The 22,822-nt window shown below is 37.5% G+C and overlaps 1 protein-coding gene across 2 annotated transcripts; it reads left to right on the top strand.

Moving 5' to 3' along the window:
• The first annotated feature begins 100 nt into the window (after window positions 1-100).
• qm (geranylgeranyl pyrophosphate synthase quemao) lies at window positions 101-22,211 on the top strand. 2 transcript variants are annotated; one of them, XM_074086599.1, is made up of 8 exons: window positions 101-261; window positions 997-1,151; window positions 7,048-7,192; window positions 8,001-8,121; window positions 10,660-10,799; window positions 14,858-14,960; window positions 15,734-15,861; window positions 17,681-22,211. In XM_074086599.1, the coding sequence occupies exons 1-8, from the start codon at window positions 217-219 to the stop codon at window positions 17,750-17,752; spliced, it is 909 nt and encodes a 302-aa protein (XP_073942700.1). In that variant the 5' UTR covers window positions 101-216; the 3' UTR covers window positions 17,753-22,211. The 2 variants fall into 2 exon arrangements, with proteins under 2 accessions (XP_073942700.1, XP_073942701.1); XM_074086600.1 differs by lacking the exon at window positions 101-261 and adding an exon at window positions 570-766.
• Window positions 22,212-22,822: the final 611 nt, after the last annotated feature.

Genomic DNA, 22,822 nt, shown 5'->3' on the forward strand with positions numbered 1-22,822 from the left:
CGAAATCAGGTTAAGCAATGACTTAAACATACAACTAGGGTATTCTGGCAGCTGTCACTTTACAGCTGTCTGTCTTCCTTTTGTCTGTCATGTCGAGGTCATGTCATTGTCATAGACTTGTCTGGCTGGGCGGAGCGCACTGTTTCGCATACCGCAGTCCGGTAAAAATCGATTTATTAAATTCACGTGTTATGGAAATAGTATAATTACTTAAAAATGTCACAAGTTTTCACTAAAAGCGGCGAGAAAAGCCATGATGAGGTAAGAAGGATTGTATTTTCGTAGTGCTTAATTTTCAATTTGCCGCCTCCGTTTTATAAAAATGTGCGAATTCATGAGATTACGTGCCTTTGCAGCGTTTAAAGAATTTGAATTAGACCAGAATCTCTTGTGTAACATTTGTTTTCTTCTGTAAACAGTGCCGGTTTAGTTGAATAGTGCCGCATACTATATCGGAAACGATGCTGATGAAACTCGCGATAAGGAAAACGATCTGCATTTGAATACGCGTTTCTTTTTTGTGTAGCAAAACAAAACATGGCACCATAGTACTATCTGATTCATAGTTAGCAATACCTATATCATTTGCTCATTTACCAGATGTCCACTGACCGTACAACACATGACATTACATTCATGTTTCGGTTTATAATTATTTAATTAAAATTCCCCTTTGAAGTTTCGTGCTGAATAGACCGTATACAAGCAAACAATAGTAAACAATAAACAATCAGTGTTTAGCATTTTTATGTTGAGTAGACCCACCGTGAGTATGCTTTTAAATTATTTATTAGTTTTATTTCTAAACCCCTTTTTTTCTATTTTATTATTTTTATTCAGAAAAAATTATTTACTGTAAGTCGTCAGTAGCAAAATGCCCCCCCCCTCCCTCTCATTTTTAATTATGTGTAATATTATTTACTAAAATTAACTGTACCTACAGTTTTCCCAGTGTAGAGCTATCATCCCAAAAATGGTGTACTGTTTCTTTTTTAGAAAATCCTCATGCCATACACATACATCCTTCAAGTTCCGGGGAAGCAAATCCGAACAAAACTCACTTCGGCCTTCAACAACTGGCTGAAAATCTCAGATGAAAAACTGAAAGCAGTTGGAGAGATCGTTCAGATGCTGCACAACTCCAGTTTGCTGTGAGTACAATTTTTAAACCTCCATGCAAAAAAGAGGTGATATAAGTTTGACCACTCTGTGTGTCTGTCCATGGCACTGTAGCTCTGAAACAGGTGAAACGATGTGGATGCGTTTTTTTTATTTGAAAGCATGTTTTCTAGCAACGGCAGGTTTTTTTAGATATGTTTAATAAAAATCGGTTTGGCCGTTTTTGAGTTATTAAATTTTGAAATGACAATTTCAGGGGCTTGCCATCTTTTTATGATGGTTAAGTTAGGTTATATATATATAACCTGACCACTGGCCCCTGTTCTACAAACGTTACAAATGCTACAATTCTACATAATTGACACTTTTTTGTATGAGAAAGTTAAAAAAAGAGTCAGGTAATTAAACCCTTAAACACTAACCCCCTTATTCATAAACGACAATCAAACCTATTTTAGTTAAAATGCCGCTAAAATTCGTTTGTCCTTATCTGTCACTTCGACATTTGTATTTGTTAGAAAGGGACAAAGCATTTGATAGTTAACATAGGCTTGTTAAGTTTTATGAATAAGGGGGTTACTATGTTAACAATTATCTTGATTTGTAGCATTTGTATTTTCTTGGTACAGGAGCCTGGAAGGTGCTACTAGCAAGCAAGAAAAGGCGTTAATTTATTAACAAAAATTTACTTGTAAATGGGGTTGCACAAGATAATTATTGTGATGGATATTTTTCATGATAATTATCGCGTTAATTTACAGCATGATACTAAGTAGTATTTTATTTTTTATTTTTGTTGAGGCTTTGAACACTTCAGGTGATCATGTCAGCCTCATAGGTGCTCACTCATTTCCCTACACAAGGTACATATCAAAGAAGTGGCTGTGGGAAATATACACTGTGTTTTGTTTGATTTCCATTAACTGTGACTCACACACAGATCAGTTTATTGATTGAAACTACCTGTACCTGTGGTGTATACCTATGTTGTAAAATTTAATGGTTTCACTGAGATATACAATTCAGTTTCTGATTTAACTTGTAAGAGTTACCTGGGTTACTTCTTAGAAATAAATAAAATGTTCTCATAAAGCACCCATTGTATTACATTACAACACAAAATCATTACCATATGTTGTTGTATTATAATTCTCATATCATTGAAGCATGACATATCTTTAGAATCCATAATAGTTCCGCCAATAGCTACAAGCATACTTACATTTGATTGAATATCATATTAATATTAATACATACTTTACTTGTAATGTAAAATTTTGACTCACAAAATTCATTGTATGTATGTAAACTCTTTATTGTACAAAAATAAATAAACAAACTCAATTCAAATGTACAAAAGTAAGCTTATCTCTTTATGGGATCTCTACAAGTCAACCTTTGAGTGGATGAGTGAGAGAAGCATTTTTTTTTAGAGTTATTCATGATAACTTTTTATATCACCACATTTTAAACATAATCGAATAGCTTGCTGTATTTACGCTTTCGATAACTTTACGCTGTGTGCTTCAAGGTACAATTTGACTTAAGTAACTACCCATACGTTTTACAATTTACGAACAAGCTTTTTTTCAAAAATTATGACGAGTTATGTTGTGTAGAAATATGATTAAACTAGCCGTTACCCGCGACTCCGTCCGCGTAGAATTCGTTTATCGATATCCCGCGGGAACCATGCAATTTTCCGGTATAAAAGTTATCCTATATTCTTCTCCGGGACTCAAACTATCTGTATACCGAATTTCATCTAAATCGGTTCAATGGCTTAGACGTGATGAAGTAACAAACAAACAGAATTACAAACTTTCGCATTTATTAATATTAGTGGGATCAAAGTCTGATAAAGTTTTTTTTTTTCAATCAAAAACGGTACGTCACGTTTACTTACATTGAGAGCATATGAAAAAGAAGTAATTATGTTTTATTTAAAAAAAAACTAGCTGTTGTCTACAACTTCGTCTGCGAATAATTCATTTATTAGGCGCCGCGGAAACTACAATTTTCTACTATAAAAACTATATCCTTCTCAGGATCTTAAACTATCTCCATACCAAATTTCATCACAATTGGAGCGTGAAAGCGTCACAAGTCAATATACACACTTTCGCATTTATAACATTAGTCAGGATGTTTAATTAGTTTATTTATTGTCCTTACTCCTTACTCAATCATGGGGCCTTTCAAAGATAGTTCAAAATTCAAAAGAAGCTAATTAACTAGACAAGATAGCAACACAAAAGAAAGTTAATGCCAAATGGCATTAAATAAATAAACCAGGAAGTGATAAAGCAAACTCATTAGTTAATGGGATGGGTGAAAAAAATAACTTATCCTGTTTCCTACTAATATATATCTTACTCAGCGGTACAAAATTTGGCCCACTACATACAACATCACCTATTACTGCATACATTTGAGTGCCAGATTTTTGGCCGCTCAGTATATAATAATACACAGGCTACTTTTTACTCCGATATTCCCACGGGATCAGGATAAAACCCCGAAATCTCAATCCCTATTTTATAGGGCGGTTTCAGACTAGCGTTTTAACTATTTGCGCGTATAAGCACGTTTTTGGAAGCGCGTACATCAAAGCTTTACAGAGAGGGACGGTACCATACAAACTTCGAGTTTCGAGTTTCGTAGTAGCCCTGCAGGTGCGGTTTTATTTTCTTCGAGCATTGAACACGCAGGAATACGCGCGTTCAGTTTAAGGTGCGGCCAAACCGCTGCTTAAAAAACGATGACGGTACGGAATCGCAGTGACGTATTGTATGCGCACCGTTTTTTTGCATGCTATACACACCGCTGCTTAAAATACGCAAACGGTGCGGAATAGCAGTGACGTGCCGTAAACATCACGACTTTTTTTCGGTAAAGAACTGAAGTTTACGACACATCACTGCAATTCCGTATTTTAAGTAGCGGTGTGGAGAGCATGCTATAAAAACGGTGGCATACGCACTGCGATTCTGTGCCGGCACCGTTTTTTAAGCTGCGGTTTGGTCGCACCTTTAATCTAGCGCAAGCTCATATGCACTAAAACGATCTTATACGCGCAGATAAAAAGGAAAGAAAGAAAGAAGAAAGAAAGAAAGAAAAATGCTAGTCTGAAACCACCCATAGACATGAAATTTGGTAGTGGTGTTTTTAGGCGACGTTAATACAGACCGTAATATTTATTTACACCTATATCTTGGAATTCCTGGAGAATTGTAAGGATTGGTGGAATATGCACAATGGTGTTCGCTCAAAGGCGGCGTTACACGCAACATTATTTTGTTAAATATGTCAATTAAAAATGATTTTCGTCACACTTGCTCGTAAACAGTGTCGTAACATTCAGGCTACCTTGCTTGCAACCCCCCAAATAAAACCCTCGACCTTAATGTGCTTGTCATGAAACCCGTGGTCGGTAAATGAGTTTGTTACTGCATGGTGTGCTGCAGCGCCTGCAGCTCGCGGCGCGCGCACGTCGTGCCACGTGCTGGGGGGGCCAAGAGCGCAGTCAGCGATATCGGCAATATTTGAAAAAATATTAGTTTTTGTTTTACAAATATACAATTTTACTCGCAAATGTGATGAAAAACATTGTATGTCGCACGGGCGGTACTAGAATTACGAACATCGACTCATTAAAGCCCTCCTTCTTCGACTTCGGGCTTCTAATAGACTCTCGTTCGTCATTCCTTTTACCGCCCTTAAGACACAATGTACTATTTAATCCTGATTTAAAAAACGTCATATAGGTATTAAGAACCTTGTAGACTGTTTTACTGCGCATAATTAATTTTCTTAATTTTTGATTATCTTTTCAAACCAAGAGTGAAGCCACTAGCATTTTGGAGAAATTAACTTATTTTCACCTTCCTTTCTCCATTCTTATTCTTATTGAATGTTAAGGTAACGGAAATGAAAAATAACACTTTGTATTATATTCTCCTGTAATTAACATCATTTACAGCTAATTCAAAACTTTTAAAATGTCTCTGCATATCAAACAGTATAAGTATTCCTGGTAAACATTTATGCATCCATTAGATTCCCATCACGTAACGTTTCTGGAACCATTGCGTCACCCATTAGAAGCACATGGGTATTCCGACTGAGTCATCGACGAATGCAGTATATCGGTTAATCACAATCAAGTTAAATACTCGTATAGTCTATAAAAGGGGAGGCCGTAGATGAAAATAGATTGGGAATTAAGTCTTATAATATAAGTCACTTCACTACATAGGGTAGTGAATCTTCATGACGACTTTCTTAGGGAAATAGTATTGTATTATAACGTATAAATATTTATTGTATTTAAAACACACAAACATAACAGTTTACATTGAGAAATCGACGTAAAGGCGAATTTATCCCATAAGGCAGCGGTTCTTAACCTTTTACTTAGGAGGACCATTTGTCAAGATTTCTGTCTTGCCATGGACCACCAACTGTTTGAAGGTAATATACGGTAAAAGTAAAATTGTAAATGAATAAACGGTTGCACTGCTACTTGACTGGCGCGTTTTCCAATTCGTTGTTGATGGCTTCGCGGACCACTTCGAGTTCTTCCAGGAACCACCAGTGGTCCGCGGACCACCGGTTAAGAACCACTGCCATAAGAAAACTCTTCCGTTTAACCTTTAAACGATTATCAAGACAACAGAAACAAAACTAGACACATACTTACCTAATGAAAAATTAAAAGAGCTGAAACCTAAAATCAGGGATGCACAGACCGCGGCCCGCGGGCCGACCTAATAGAAATAGCGAAAACCTAGCGACATTATGATAACTAACTTCAGTTTTTTTTCATTTGCTGCGGCCCGCCTTTAGCTTATAATCTGTTCGAGTGTCCCCTGGTCCTCAAAAGTCTGTGCATCCTTGCCTAAAGTGGTGTGGTGGTTTCCCCTAACCTTGCACACCGCAGCGCTTGTGTCCAGGGTACGTAGTTGGCAATAGAAAGCGCTGCCGTCCTCTCTCAGATCAGTCGCGATCGCTTTCACCATCTCTTTCTGCCTTCATCACATACCGTGTTACAGAAAGAACTAGTGGCGACGATCATGATTCTAATGAGGGCTAAAATACAGATGAAATATCGCTAGATGGCGTTAGTACGTCGTCAGGTTTTTTTGACGTTACGGTCTTGCTTGCGATTGGCTCAATTAGTTATTAGCCAATTGCAAGCAAGACCGTAACGTCATGAAAACTTCACGATACTAACGCCATCTCGTGATATTTCTCCTGTCTTTTAGCCCTCATTTCGTTAGGCATTAACGCCACTGGTCCCTTAGTCGCCTTTTGCGACACCAACGGGAGATAGGTCCGTCCTACTCTAAAACCGGACACGGCACGGCTAAGTATTAAGTAGTAGACGTTTTAAATATCGACGTAGCATTTTGGTTAAATTTAATGTGCATTTTATTATTAGTGGAAGTGTATTTGGAATGTGATGTAAAAAAACCGGCCAAAAGCGAGTCGGCGCAGCGCAGTGATGATTACGTCCAAGTTTGTAGGTACCATGGTAAAATATACCTACGCCATAAACGACCGTATTTAGAATACCAGCGCTGCGGCTTACCGCAGCACAATGCTGAGCCAGCCGGCTCCTGTTCTTCAGTGCATCACATGGCTACTCATTTATGTGTCTGATCTGTTTAATTGTTACTTAATTTAAGTGCTAAATTGTTAGTTTGATTACTCTTTAGTTACTAAGCCATGTATTTGTTTTGAAGAATAAAGATTATATCTATCTATCTGTCTATTTGATATACAGTTAACTGAAACAATTACTTTGGCTCACCATTGATATGGACCTCCGCAAAGTCACGCCTGATTCAATAAATTATTTGAGATACAGTGTTAGCACCTTTCTCTGCAGCTAACCTGTGCCTTGACGATGTTCGAACTTCACAGGGTAGACGACATCCAGGACAACTCGATCCTGCGGCGAGGGATCCCCGTGGCTCACTCCATCTACGGGGTAGCGAGCACCATCAACGCCGCCAACTATGTCATGATCATAGCACTTGAGAAGACCTTGGAGCTGGGGCATCCGATGGTAAGCTACTTGTGAATGCAGAACTGGTAATAAAAGAGATAGCTATAAGCAGTAGCATTGTCACGCAGGTAGGGTTATCTATCAACTTATCAGATTAAACCCCTGTTTCACTAACCATTGATTAAATTTATTTGACGGATAAATGTGATGCCGTCTCTGTTTGTTTTGTTGGAATAGACGGAAACGGCATCACATTTATCCATCAAACAGCCCCTAAAAGTTTGGAGAAAGAGCTTAATTATTTTTTTGATATTTTTTTGTATTTCAGATTTTTTTCTCAAACGTAATATTGAATTAGGCATGAAATTGTCAGCGTATCTAATGAAATACGTAATTTAAGATCATCGTTTTAAGTTTTTTGTAGTTTTTTTTAAAGTAATTTTTTAGCTCTACCTACAAGAATCCAACGAGGTTGAATTGAGTACCTACACTTGTCTCAACTTGCCAAGTTTAGGGTTAAAAAAGCTATACGATTTTATGCATGGAGGTCATGCTAACGCGTCAGAGAGGGAGGGTACCTCAGGGTAGCATATTTATTTAAATGAGTCGCTACTTGTTGTATAAAGAAAATTGTTTTGTTTTGTGGCTTTAGTTAAAAGACCTAAAAAATCTGCTCTATTTTATCCTGTATTATGACCTGAGATTATGGTAACTCTACCCGGTTTAGGAAGTATTGCACATAAAAAAATACAAATAAAAATATAGATACACAGAGAGAAGTACAAAGGCGAGGTTATCCCTAATAAGGGATCTCTTCCAGCTAACATAGATATTCAACATAACTGATAGTTCGAAACCGTTGTTTTAGGCCACTGCAGTTTATACCGAACAACTCCTGGAGCTACATAGGGGCCAGGGAATGGAGATCTACTGGCGCGACAACTTCCACTGCCCTTCTGAAGAGGAGTACAAAGAAATGACTGTAAAAAGTGAGTGCTCTTATAATCTCATCACATAATCATATTTTTAGATCAGATACTCGTATCTACTAAAAAAGTTTAAGGAAAGTTTCAATGATTCATCATCAGCCGGAAGACCACCATTGTTGAACAAAGGCCTCCCCTTTAGAACGCCACAATGAAAAACAACTCGCCACTTGCATCCACCGGTTGCCCGGAACTTTCGCGATCTCATCAATCAACCTAGTGGAAGGCCTGCCAACGCTTCGTCTTTCAATTCGTGGTTTTAATGATTGTTATTTATTGTAATGGTAATGATATCATTGATATACGCCACAAACTTTTTTGTCTTTTTTTACGGATTTGGATCAATTTATTTTTGGGTATGACTAATATACATTTCTTAGAACGACACGTACGATGAAAACATGTGTGCGGGTTATTTTTTACTTGCTGGATTGCAACACTTGGAGCTTTTGTCTCAAGGTGACATTCACAAATGGCTTAACCAACTCTTTAGTGTACGTTGTTGCTATGGTGATTTATCTTGAGTTACCTACTTATTAAAATTATACTTTTATGAAGTACAAATCCACTAATAGTTAGGAGTTATGACAGTTTTAAGGCAATTCCTTCATAACTCATTAAAGGTAAGCGATCTTGACGTTTCTTTTTATTGAAAAACGCTTTTGAAAAATAAGTCCTAGCATTTGCTACATATTTATGTAACAACTAGCGTTTACCCGCGGCTTCGCACGCGTTAATCATAAAATACAGCAGTTGAATTTAAATTCTGGGATTTTATTAATTTCTCGTGGGAATTCCCTAAAATTACATCCCGGATTTCATTGACGTTAAATTAAAACACCCATGCCAAATTTCATGACTCTAAACCCAGCGGTTGTTATTTCGAGATTTTATCCCTATCCCGTGGGAATATCGAGATAGAAAGTAGCTTATGTGTTATTCCAGATTCCTGCTATCTACATACCAAATTTCATGACTCTAAGTCCAGCGGTTATTAGTACGAGATTTTATCCCTATGCTGTGGGAACATCGGAATAAAAAGTAGCCTATATTAAATTATTATAGCGTGAAATATTCTTAACCCTAGTAAGCTGTCATAATAATTATGTCGTACAACCGGAGTTAGCATTGATTATTTAACAGAAAATATTGTGAATTAAAACACTTAAGCTAGTACGGATTTAAAAAAGTCATAAATTACCTGTACTGTTTTACCGCGCATAATTTATTGTCTTAATTCTTGGTTCTCTTTTAAACAGTAAGAGTTAGACCCCTAATGTATTGCAGAAATTTACATCATTTGACCTGAGGACTGTTCCTTTAAAGTTAACGGAAATCAAAAATAGCACGTTGTATAATCTACATGTATTTAATAAATGAAAATGAATCGGTTAATGTGTTGCTAAATGCAAAACTCGAGAACATAGGGATCGATCTGAATAATGAGTCGTAGGCGAGGTAGCGCGTAAATGTATTGTATTGTATTGTAAGTATAGCTCTTTATTGTACATAAAACATGTTAAAATAATTGTTAACAAGAGAAAAAGATGTACATGTACAAAGGCGAATTTATCCCTTAAAGGGATCTCTTCCATTTTAAATAGTAGGTTAGTGGGTTACATTTATTCCTTACTTCTGTCCATTGTAAAGGTAGCCTGGGAGAGATCGCTCTGAAGCGATAAGGCCTATTGCTTACCTTAGAAAATCTCTGTATATGTCGGCGACCGATCGTAAAATCCGCCAGATCACGAAATTCCTCGGCATATCATAAAACGGCGCCATTTCATGATACGGCTAAAAGTTGGCCAGGCATATCACGATGTGCCTAAGATACAATAAGGCAGATCCATTAGAGCAACGCATTCGTCGATATTCCTAACTCTCTCTCGTGCACATCGTGATATTCCGAAAAAAAGAAAAATTTAGATACGACGAGCTAAGCGAGGAGTGGTTAGTATGAATTGTGACCACAAATTGTGAATTGTGGCGGCGTTTCACGATATGCCTAGGAATTTTGTGATCTGGCGGATTTTACGATCGGCCGCCGACATATGTATATACCTTCAATAAAGAGTTCTTGTATTGTGTTGTTTGTAGGGAAGGGGCGTGGGCGTTGCTTAGCGCGGAAACTTTCTTGATGTACTTTTCTGCTCTCTTAAAGCAAGAGGCGGTATCTCGAAAAAATCACTTTACATTTATGCCATCTGATGTAGCATGTCTAAAGCTACTACACAAAGATATAACCTGTGGACATAACTAACTCAAATGTTTTTTTGAGATACCCCCTTTTGAGTTAACCCGTCGAACGCCTTTAACATAGGGTACTAGTCCAAAATTACCCAAAAAAGTCGTTGGTCGCGCGACGGGTTAAACGGGGCAGTCATACTCTGAACTGTTTGTACTATAGTGTACAATAAAGAGTATCTAAAAATAAACAATTAATTCATAACTGCATAGCTGCATAACCCAACATTTCAACGAAATGAGACCAGAAACTCGCACCATCTAAATATGTCTTAAAAAATACAACTTTTTTTACAGAAACCGGCGGACTGTTCATGTTAGCCATTCGTCTTATGCAGCTGTTCAGCGAGAACAAATCAGACTTCAGCAAGCTCTCGGCCATCCTCGGTCTCTACTTTCAGATCAGGGACGACTACTGCAACCTGTGCTTGCAAGAGGTAGGATCCGAGGAGTTTGATCTATTGCCTGCTGTTGAGTTTCTCCACCGCGCCACTTGAGTGATGAAAACCTTGCTTGCTAACGAAAACTAAGATTAAAAAAAATCGTACAGATTGCATAATATAACGTTTTTAACTTTCATGATTTTCACTCATACCTAGTCAAAATACCACAAACAGGACTTATCACGCTAAACACACGATTAATTACCTCAACGTTTCGACCACATTACAGTGGCCGTGGTCATGAGTAGACTGAAGTGTGGGGTGTCAAGTCTGCCTAGCAGCGCGAGCTCTTCGAACAGCCGAAAAGAACAATAGCTGAGATGGTCAAGGAACATATTGCAGCTGTTAAATATCGCCAAGTGAACAAGTCAGCCATAGACAAACACTTATTGAAATCTGGCCCAAACCACTGGATTGAGCTTTACAATCCCAAAATTCTTTCCACGGAACGTCATTTCTACGGTTGTAATAAAAAAGCATGAAAATTTCAACCGGGGCGATGGATATAAGCTTTCATCTTCGTGGAATCCTGTTATAAATAAGTGTCGGCGTTGGGATGAATATTCGGAGGGATGATCGGACGTTGTTGTTTTTAGTGTTGCGTGTCGGTGTGAGGGGGTGACAAATAAAAATGACCAAGTGCGGGCAGTTCGTGATACGAGTGCCGGCACTATTAGTGATCAAGTGCGGGTAGTACGAACAACTCGCGCTGCTAGGCAGACTCGACACCCCACACTTCAGTCTACTCGTGACCACGGTCACTACAATGTGGTCGAAACGTCGAGGTAAATATTACTCGTGTGTTTAGCGTTATAAATCCTGTTTGTGGTATTTTGACTATTACATAATGTTTTTCCATTGCACTTTGTCGGATATGTTCGTGTTGCTTTCTCAATTATTTTCAGTAAACTTCGGTAAGCTAGTTTAGAAAGCAAGGTACATACGAGCTTTTCCGAAAAAATACAATGGCCGAATATTATTCACTATCTGTTCTTTTAATAAAACAAATATTATTTATTACTAGATAGTTTGTATACATCTGTATAGTAAACAAGTAACATATTTGTGGCGTTATCTGGTAAAAGGTACCTTGTTGTCGGTTCTAGTTTCCGAGATAATCGCGTTTGAAGTAAAATGTCGAAAAAAATCATTTTTTATTTTTTTACTCTATACTAATAAGCAGGCTCTAAATTTTAATTTGACAGAGACACAAGTTTTTAAATCGATTTTTTATGAGTTAAAACATCCCTTAAAGTTTAGTAAGAAAGGTACCTTATTGTCGGTGCCGCTCTTGAATGCTTTCTGTGCGCTCGGTATCGGTTTGGAAGACGTGTCGGACGTCGGTACTTTGTCGGCGCGTCATCATCATCATCATCATCATCCTAGCCTATACTTCCAACTGCTGGGCACAGGCCTCCTCTCAGAATGAGAGAGCTTGGGCATTAGTTCCCACGCGGGCCCATTGCGGTGCTTGTCAGCGTGTAAAAAACGTCAAGAATCATCATAAAATGCGTTTAATTAGAGTAAGGTAAATCATCAATAACTGGCCACCCTTAGGCGGTAGCCAGTTAGGCCCTTATTACACTAGAGATTTGCGGGCGAGTTGAAAGCGAGGTGAGCGCGCAGCGAGTTCGCTTCGAACGCGTAACGATTTCACCGCGAGCATGAAACGATATCGCCGCGAGCGCGCAACGATGTCGCTGCGAGTTCGCTGCGTTAGCGCCGAAGACGCCCTATTTATTATACAAAAGTCTACAATATGGCGTTTTTGGCGCTAAAGCAGCGAACTCGCCGTGCGCTCGCAGCAGCGACATCGTTGCGCGCTTGCGGCGAAATCGTTATACGCTCGCAGCGAATTCACTGCACGCTTGCCTCGCTTTCAACTCTCCCGCGAATCGCTAGTGTGATAAGGCCCTTATTGACGATTTACGCCAATTTGTCTTTTTTTTATTCGACTGGATGGCAAACGAGCAAGTGGGTCACCTGATGGTAAGAGATTACCACCGCCCTTAGACACCTGCAACACCAGGGGGATTGCAGATGCGTTGCCAACCTAAAGGCCTAAGATGGGATGGGATATGACGGTGGAAGCATTCTACACTTCCACTGAACGTAGATATAGTTAGTGTTTAGTATTTTAACTAAGGGACCCCATACATCCCTGTATTTCTTTTATTATTATTTTTTGTATTTTTTTTCTTTAATTGTATAATATAGTTTTTAAGTATTTTATTTTATTTGTAATTATATTTTTATGAAAAAATGACTTTCTGCCAAGTTTCTTGCGGCGCATTCTTCTTGGCAATGATGGTCTTTCCGAAAGCGCTGGTAGTTTAAAAAAATGACGTGTAAAAGTGCCCATTGCGGCCTATTTACTGAATAAATCATTTGAATTTGAATTTGAATTTTTTAAGTACCTCAAATGCCAGTAATTTCACCGGCTGTCTTACTCTCCACGCCGAAACACAACAATGCAAGCATTGCTATTCACGGCAGTATTAGCGAGCAAGATCGTGGTAGCAATCCGGGCGGACCTTGCACAAGGTCCTACCACCTGCTGGTCTTTAGAGGTTGATTTATAGTAATAATAATAACGATTAATAGTTACAACTACAAATCTAAAGCATTTTTTTAGATCTTATTCTTAACTATGTCACTAAACATTTTACGTCCGACAATAAGGTACCTTTTCAAATACGTTAATCATTTAGTGTGTTGAGACAAATTTATAGGTTTTTGGTAAGGGTTTTAATACTACAGTGTTCTTAAATTAAGACTATTAAAATTAATCGTAAGTTATTAGTCGTTTTCAAATGATATCACTTCATAATCACTAAATATTTGACCACCGACGATAAGGTACCTTTTAGAAAATATATAGTGATTGTACCAACTTTTTACTAAACTTTACCTTGAATTTTGAGACTGAAAAAACTAGTTTTTTAAGATTTGTTGAGTTAATTTGGTCTCATTTGGCTATGTTTTAGCGTACTAAATATAAAAGTTTGTTGATTTTGACTGTTTAATTACATTTGTAAACAACAAAGTTATTTTTGTTAAAGTATTTTTTTATATAATAAACAACGTTAAATCAAAACGGAGTAGTTCTTATTTAGTGTCCAATTACGCATAATATTTTTTCCTTCGATAAAATCCAATGGAAATATACTATAAATAGAAAAAAATGTAAAAAATCCATCAACTTTTTTTTTTTACTTTATGCACTTTAGCAAGGTAAACTATAGGAAAACCGTTGTCCAATTACAAAATTGTTCTTGAAACCTGAAAGCCCGTACAATCTACTCCTCAAATAGCATGTCATCTATGTAACTTCCAACAATAACATACTTTTATTGGGTGTATAAGTTTGACTTCAATTTTCTCATAATCACCTTTTCTGGCTTTTGAGCTTCAACATTTTTTTAAAAAATATCTATTAAACCTACATGCATGTTTCTTACATGGTTCGATAGCTAAATGTATGTAGATTATGGGGATATCAATAACTCAATACCGACAACAAGGTACCTTTTCCCAGATAACGCCACATTTATACTAATATGGCTCTTACAAATTAGCATGAAAATTGTTTATTTAACGCGAACCACAATGGCGGGACCTCGAATTTCAGAACAAAGAAACACCTATGACAACGAATCAAGTGTAAATAATTAACGTTACTAATACCAACCGTAACTAAATTATAAATACGTATCGGTATTTCACCAGTAGATTAGATATTTCACCTAAATCATTTCGGTTTTTTTTTTAATGTATTTTTACCACGCCATTATATACTTAGTAATTTATTCAAGTTTATATTGAAAAATACTCGATAATCCGAATTTTCCGCCTACAAATTGTCGACTCGGATTGACTCATTTTTTACGCTCTTCAATTTGATGTGCATTTCGTTCGAGTCTACCGTAGACCGGTACGAAATTATTAATACAGATGACATGCAAACTTCATGCAAACGATTATTAACTTTAGGGTGGTAAACTTTTGGCTGATGGTACCACAACTTTTTTAACCCAGGCTTAATTTTTCAGTATTCGGAGAACAAGAGTTTCTGCGAGGACCTGACCGAGGGGAAGTTCAGTTTCCCGATCATCCACGCAATCCGGAATCAGGAAGGCGACAACCAAGTACTTCGTATCCTTTAAAATTACTATGACGCAGACATAAATATTATAATAAAGTAGTTAGGTATCTACAAACAAGGGTCGGTATTCAAAATCAAGAAAAACAAAATCAATACTTTTGTTCTGTAAGTAGTCGAAGGGTTCTTTTACATGGCCATGCCTTCTTACCTCTTTTTAACCCCGACGGAAAAAGAGGGGTTTTTTTTTTAAAAATTATTCGACTGGATGGTAAACGAGCAAGTGGGTCTCCTGATGGTAAGCGATCACCACCGCTCATAAACATCTGCAACGCCAGGGGTATTGCAGATGCGTTGCCAACCTAAAGGCCTAAGATGGGATACCTCAAGTGCCAGTAATTTCACCGGCTGTCTTACTCTACACGCTGCACGCTCTACTGCTGCTTCACGGCAGGATTAGCGAGCAAGATGGTGGATGGTGGTGGGTGTTATAAGTTTGACTGCTATGTGTGTCTGTCTGTGGCACCGTAGCTCTTAAACGGTTGGACCGATTTGAATGCGGTTCTTTTTTTATTTGAAATCAGGTTTTCTAGCGATGGTTCTTAGACATGTTTCATCAAATTGGTTTAGTTGTTTTTGAGATTTTGAACTTTGAAGTGACAAAGTCGGGGGTTTCCAACTCTTTGTTGGTTAGTTTCCCGTGGACATAAAGCTCTCTATCGGCTTTTACCGATTTCGCGTGGATAGATGTAGGACCCTAAATGGCATCTAATCATTTTCTTTACACGTGTTTTCTCTCCGTAACATTGTCCTTAATCAGCACCAGACATCCTCCGGCAAAGGACTCGCGACGTGGAGGTAAAGCGCTACTGCATCAGTCTACTGGAGAGGATCGGCAGCTTCCAGTACACGCGGGACGCGCTCACGCGGCTCGACGCTGACGCTAGAGACGAGGTTAAACTGACTTAGAAAAAAAAATGAGAAAATTCTTAAGATTGTTTTTTTGGGAATCTTTTTGTATTTTTTATTTCAATTCCAAAGTTTTACTTTTACGGTCATCCCGTAAAACCGAAATTGAAAATACAAACTGAAATATAGATGCACAGAAAAAACAGAAAAATAAGACCATCACTGGGAATCGAACCCAGGTCCTCGGTAATCCGTACCGCGTGCTATACCGCTACACCACTGATGGTCAACGGTACCGACACGAATTTCCCTATGCACCTCATATCTCAGCTTGTGTTTCTTACTTAGTCACTTAAGCAGCGACGCTAGCGACATCTATGCCGTAGCCCTCAGACTTTTCGGCATTCCATTGGAACTAACCGCTCACCCGGACAAGAGATATCGTTTCTAAGCAATCAAATTAAGATTGTTTTTTTGGAATCTTTTTGTATTTTTATTTCAATTCCAAAGTTTTACTTTTACGGTCATCCCGTAAAACCGAAATTGAAAACCTCCGCATCTGTGCATCTATATTTCAGTTTGTATTTTCGAGAAAATTCTTTTCGTTGGCTTGTTTTTTTTTTCTGAAAAAATGTGACGTAGTAGAGTTTTTTGTATGGGACAGTGGCATTTTAAATTTTTCTCTAGTTAAATATTAGTTACATCGAAAAAGACAAACAATGGCACCACTTTTTTTTTGTCAGTCAGAAGACAAATAATTTCGTGACACAGTTTTTTTATTTTATTTGACTAGATGGCAAACGAGCAAGGGGGTCTCCTGATGGTAAGAGGTCACCACCGCCCATAAACATCTGTAACACCAAGGGTATTGCAGATGCGTTGCCAACCTAGAGGCCTAAGATGAAATACCTCAAGTGCCAGTAATTTCACCGGCTGTCTTACTCTCCACGCCGAAACACAACAGTGCAAGCACTCCTGCTTCACGGCAGGATTAGCGAGCAAGATGGTGGTAGCTATCCGGGCGGACTTTGCACAAGGTCCTACCACCTGCAAAACAGTTGTCAGAAACAAGGCAACGGAAATAATTTTGACCCAGTTATTTATTTGTTTATATCTGGAACAGTTACGACTTGCAAACGAATACTGTTCTAGTTGAAACACTTATAATAACACAATCCAAGTTATAAGGGCCGAATCATCTCGGACGATATAAACGTCCCACTGCAGGACTCAGGCCTCCTCTGTGAACGAGAGGGCTTGGGCCATAGTTCCCACGAGGGCTCAGCGGATTGGGCACACCATCAAATTTCTTCGCCGTTGTTCTTAACGATGTTTCTTTCACCGTAAAGCTTATGGTAAATTTCAAATAAAAATTCGCATATAGATAGATCGAACCCACGACCTTCTGCTTGAGAAGCAACAAGTTTCTCCACGTCCACACTGTAAGAACACACAAAAATCACACAAACCCATCTATCACCACCACCACACCACACTGACGCGTTTCGAACTCAACCAGAGCTCATCTTCAGAGTTACACGGAACGGTGGTTGTGGTTTGTTAGTCTAACAACTGGTAGCATGGTGTACGGTTGTATTACTCTGAAGATGAGCTCTGGTTGAGTTCGAAACGCGTCAGTGTGGTGTGCTGGTGTTGGTAGATGGGTTTGTGTGATTTGTGTGTGTTCTTACAGTGTGGACGTGGAGGAACTGCATGAACACGCATATTTTGCATAAGCTTAGCTATCGTAAGGTCGCGGGTGATCAAGGAAATTCTTTTAGTTCATTGATATGATGGAAAGTAACGCCTGATTCAATAAATTTATTTAATTTTCTTTCATAATATTTCTTTTTTTGTCTCGCAGGTCGCACGGCTCGGGGGTAATCCATACTTAGAAAATCTTCTTGACGAATTGCTGACGTGGCGACGGCGGTAGGAACTCGTATAAAAAAAACAAATGCCCATTATTATTTAGAAGTGTTCTTTCAAAAGGGCCTATTTCTCAAATTTTTGCCTAATTTGACCCCACTAATACGAGATCGTTGCATGAAATAAGCCTTTTGAAAGCAACAATTTTGAAATTCGAAATTTTAGTTTTCTTAGTTCTTGACACAGTCAAAGACAAGCTCTTTAAAAAAAAAAACTTGCTAATAAACCTAAACATGTTCAGTCAAGCTCACAAATAGCTGAACACTAATACTATTTCACTTATTATATGATCAAGACACTAAGACAAGACGTTAATATCAAGACACAGAAATGTCTAACTGTCGCTTGCTCAGAGCCGGATTTAGGGGAAACATACGAAACTATTTCTCAAAAAGTTGTCCATTTTCAGTTGTCCACTTATTAAAAAAAAACCTGGCACTATTTCAACACAAAAAATAAGTAATATTGTATTTATATATACAAAACCTTGTGGTAAAGGTGATAAAAAGTCAGTCTTTGTTGTTGGATCCAATAGAAAGTTTCGATGTAGTTACAAAATAACACAAGCTTTTTTTGCTGACTGTACTTCCATTGTCACCCAAACTACATTTGCATACAAAATTTCAAGTTGATTCTAGTAATCGTTGAAGAGTTCCGTCCTGCGGAGACGATCCTGGCTGGACTACCAGGATGTCACTACCAGAGTATTGTATTGTCACGCGATTTACATAAGTACTTCAAATTTCAAGACAATCTGACTACTGAAACTTGGTCAAGTTTAACTTGCAAGATTTGATTACAGACAGACAAAGAGACAGACAGACAGATAACGGGACAGGTGAAACTAAATAAAAGCTTGTAATTACGATTTTTTCCTCACAAAATTTCGTGACGTTTTGCTGAAGTCAAGAAATTTTGGATGTTTTATGATCTCGTCCTTAGTGTTAATAATCCCTCGACAAAACTGATTTCTTGTCAATTTCATGACGGGATAACTTTTCAGAAATACTCACGGGGCTACAGTCCCAGGGACTTCACATCAGAGAGTCCGCCACAGCAGAGATTTAAAACACACCTAACCCCACATTTATCCACATTTCTACGGGTATGGGGCATTCATTTTCGCCTTAGGGGCCTGCCTTACGGCCTTTTCAGTACCCCAAGGCCTCTCTCTAAATACGGCACTGGTTTACAGCGACAAAGTACTATTATTATAGTGGTCAGCTACTTGCACGGGTATCTTCATTCGTAGAACATTAATTTGCTTTCCTACCTATCGATTTTTTTTTTTTTGTCTCTAGCTCAACTTTGATGGTCATTTAAGTGTTTCTTTGACTGTGCGTTTGTGATCTCGAATTTCGGACTATATTAACTCATTTGCGTTCAAACGCTCACTTAGATCCCTGTACTTATCGCGTAGATATCTAGTAATAGCATAAAATTTGGAGCGGCTTCAATTAATAATTATTTAGTACATTTTTATTTAGTTTAAGATTTTCTTGTAGATGATGTAGCTATTTGCCGTTGACTTAGTTCCTGATTGCTCAGATTCTTATTACATCTAATTTTGATTCGTCCAATTTCTGTACAAACCTACCTATATCGCGGAGAGCGCCGCGCCCGGCCAAATTATTATTTCATCGAAATGTTCATTCATCGAATCATTTTTTATCGGATTTTTACTTTAGCGAATTCGAGGAATCAGAAACTAATCGTACATTCGACCAAAAATGTGCCAGTCATAGTTGTTTAGTTTCACGGTTTATATCAATCGTAAATAACAGCCTTAAAACATAGTGATGAGTTTGGCTGTAAAATTTAAGCATTCACGAAGCGTGGTTATTTGCACGTCTATTATAGTTATTATGGTTTATGTTGTGACTTTCTTGCGACTAGTATAGTTGAGGTTTTTATTTATTCTATGACAACCCGTTTGAACATTTCAGTTTATTTAATAATAATTAAAAAATCTATAATGTAAACAAAACAGGTGGATATTCTTATATTATAAATCAACGGGTCGTCTATTACCTAAAGCTTCATATAAAAATGTATACTTATGACATAAAACTCAATAGAGACCGCATAATACTGGGTTTCATTGCCACTGCTCATTACTCTATTATGTAACGGACATATACCTTGCTAACCGGTCACTGACGGAGCACGCCGCCGCGCTAATATTAGCAAGATCTTGAATGTCTTATAAGGCTACTATGAGATGGCTACATTCTGATTCGCATTGTCGAATTAGGCTACGGTTCTACCAGAGATGTGTTAGAGATGCGTTGCGAAGCATGTGTTTGTCATGAACCAATACGAGTAGAAACGTTTAAGTTAGGTTCCTACCCACGCTTAACACAGCTCTAGTGGAAACGCAGCCTTATGTTGTATCGTAAAGCTACTTGCGTTGTCAGTGACCCGGCATTAGTTATAAATCAAATAATTATCACTGAATGCAATTTCATTTTTAAATCTGAAATTGTTTCGTAATTTTAGATCACTTGTTATTTTGATATTACTTTGTATTGTCATTAATCAATTGCAATTTTAAAGTGTGTTATTTAGAAATATGTTTAGGTAACTTACCTACTGTGTACAGTCACCGGCACCAATATCTGACACAACAAGCGTGCATAAATATCTGATACGACTCTATTTCTAGGGCCGGAAGGACGTGTCAGATATTTTTACACGTTCCGCTGTGGCAGATATTAATGCTGGTGACTGTACTAGCGGCGTGCAATATTTTAATTATTAATATCTTTATGCAGTAACGTGTAAATAACATTTGTGTTATGCTTATCGCTCAAAAAACCCACACAGGCGGTTTATAGCGAGGGTATTGGTATTTGGTAAATTTATGTAAACCATACTAATACCGATTGGTAAAAGCGGGGAAGTATTTCGTTACTAAAGAAAGAAGTTGTTTTCTCAAAATCGATAAGTAAACTAAAATTAACTGTTAATCTATCAAATAATAATAATAATAATAATAATCCATTTATTTCAAACACAATGTCCATAGATGGTTAGTAATATTAAATCTTACAACTATGTTAGTAGATTTATAAATAATTCTCCAACATTAAATACATAAAATACAGTTCCGATTATTCAATTAAATTAAATTAAATTATTAAATATTATTTGTCACAACCACAATAACATCATTAACCATTAATTATTTATTATTAAATAAAACCGGTCTGGAACCTTTATGAAGAAAATTCCAGCGCCGTAGAAATATAATGAAACCAGAGAGACCAGATGCAATTGCCTAAGTTTCTGACGCTCGCGATCGCAATCAAATGACAGATTTCGCATACAAAAAGAAAAACTGTCATTTGATTGCAATCGCGAGCATCAGAAACGTTAGGCAATACTACGGCCTCAGATTGAAAAAAATGTTACTGAACCAGTGACAATCAATACATGATCCGAACGCAGGGGCAGCAAACAAATACAAAATACAATTGTTGTTCTTTTCTTCTCCATCAAGTGAGGCCATAGACTACAATTGTGTCATTTTAAGCTTTGTTTCCGGCGCGCTATATGTGGGTCGAGACCAAAAAATTGGACCACGTTAATTAAAGTTGTGATCCGAAAATGACCCTTACAAATGTATGGTTCATTTTTGTGTCACTACGGGAAACTTTCATACATATTTTAAGTACCGTCGTTAAGGTGTCCAACTTTTTGAACTCCATCCATCTACTTCTTTTAATAGATACATCATTGACCAGCGAGCCATATCTTTGGCCTCATCTTAGCATCCGATGTAATAGAGCGTAACCGCTGATCCGTTTTAAAGAGGAAAAAAAACTACTATTAAAGCTTATCGATTTTGAGATACGATCTTATGACGTGCTCCACATAGCTTCGTTTCTTTACGACCGCGGCTTATAATTGGTTCTAAACTTGTAAATCCTCCACATATTTTTAAACGTGAGGCTTAGTTAAGTGTGAGATCTCTACAGTGTAATTACTAATAATATTAATATTTTTATAAAGCTTTTGTTTTGCTTTTATTTTTTTTATTTACAAACATTTTTGGTGCTTTTCAAATGGATTTTATTGAAACCTATTTTGGGGTAAGTAGTTTATTTGTATATTTTTAAGTACGAAGTCCTTATTTATTATTAAAGGAAGGGAGCTTAAACTTAAACTATCTATCTAGTATCTTTAAACGAGAAATTCTTGTATATTTATTTCAGGAATCTCGGAAACCACTCAAACGATTTCGACGTAATTTGCTATTTCAGAGTTTCCAGGGGCTATTAATCGATCTAGCCTGAGCTATTACGATAGATCATGATCATATCTAACATCGACTTTACAATACATAGCCTTAGTAATTGCACTTAGTACTAGGTAATAGATATTGCACATTCCATGTTGATTAAAACTTAGCTTAGAGCTAGAATATAATACTTACCATTTGAATAAAAGTCAATATAATGTTACACTATAATAATATTCTTTCATACGTGGAAAATAATTACATTTGGATGACATAACGTCGTACTTGTCCCATATTTTAAAGACTAGGCTCTAGAAATTTTATCACATAGATTAGACACCGAAGCACAAGGTACGAGCTCCCGCAAACTATAATTACCTATGTTGCTATTGCTACCATCTATCGGCCTACTTCGCCGATGCGAAGTTGGTTACATAATTAATAATTCTCGGAGTGGCTAAAAGGTTTGCCATTGCTCCAGTGTTACACTTCTTGGCCAAGGTCTGTCCTCCTTATGAAAATTCCTTTAGAAATAGTTTCATTTGGGCTCGAATTTTAGCCTGCGGAGGCTCTCTACTCATATGATTTTACCTAGTTCAGTAGCTTATATTAAGGGGTTTGCTCCTGGTTAGCTCATGAGCAATGTCCCGTTAGATGGCGCTGTTATCAATAGTTCCTTTTTTCAGGTTTTTTTCGTAAATTATGAAGAATTATTTCACCAAAAACTAGTGGCGGGAGTATCTAAGCGTAACCGATTTTTTGACCCCACACTCGAAATGAAATATTCCGCCAAAGCCGCAAACGAGGTGCTTTACTTTGAACGTCGATTGCGGC

The sequence above is a fragment of the Choristoneura fumiferana genome, chromosome 4 (assembly GCF_025370935.1).
Source record: "Choristoneura fumiferana chromosome 4, NRCan_CFum_1, whole genome shotgun sequence".
In the NCBI taxonomy this organism is placed as follows: domain Eukaryota; kingdom Metazoa; phylum Arthropoda; class Insecta; order Lepidoptera; family Tortricidae; genus Choristoneura; species Choristoneura fumiferana.

What these genes read in the sequence shown, in the direction of transcription:
- qm (XM_074086599.1), top strand. Translation starts at nt 217, where the DNA reads ATGTCACAAGTTTTCACTAAAAGCGGCGAGAAAAGCCATGATGAG. An exon ending in GCGAGAAAAGCCATGATGAG is followed by an intron (nt 262 to 996) that starts GTAAGAAGGATT and finishes TTTCTTTTTTAG; the next exon opens with AAAATCCTCATGCCATACAC. An exon ending in CAAAGAAATGACTGTAAAAA is followed by an intron (nt 8,122 to 10,659) that starts GTGAGTGCTCTT and finishes CTTTTTTTACAG; the next exon opens with AAACCGGCGGACTGTTCATG.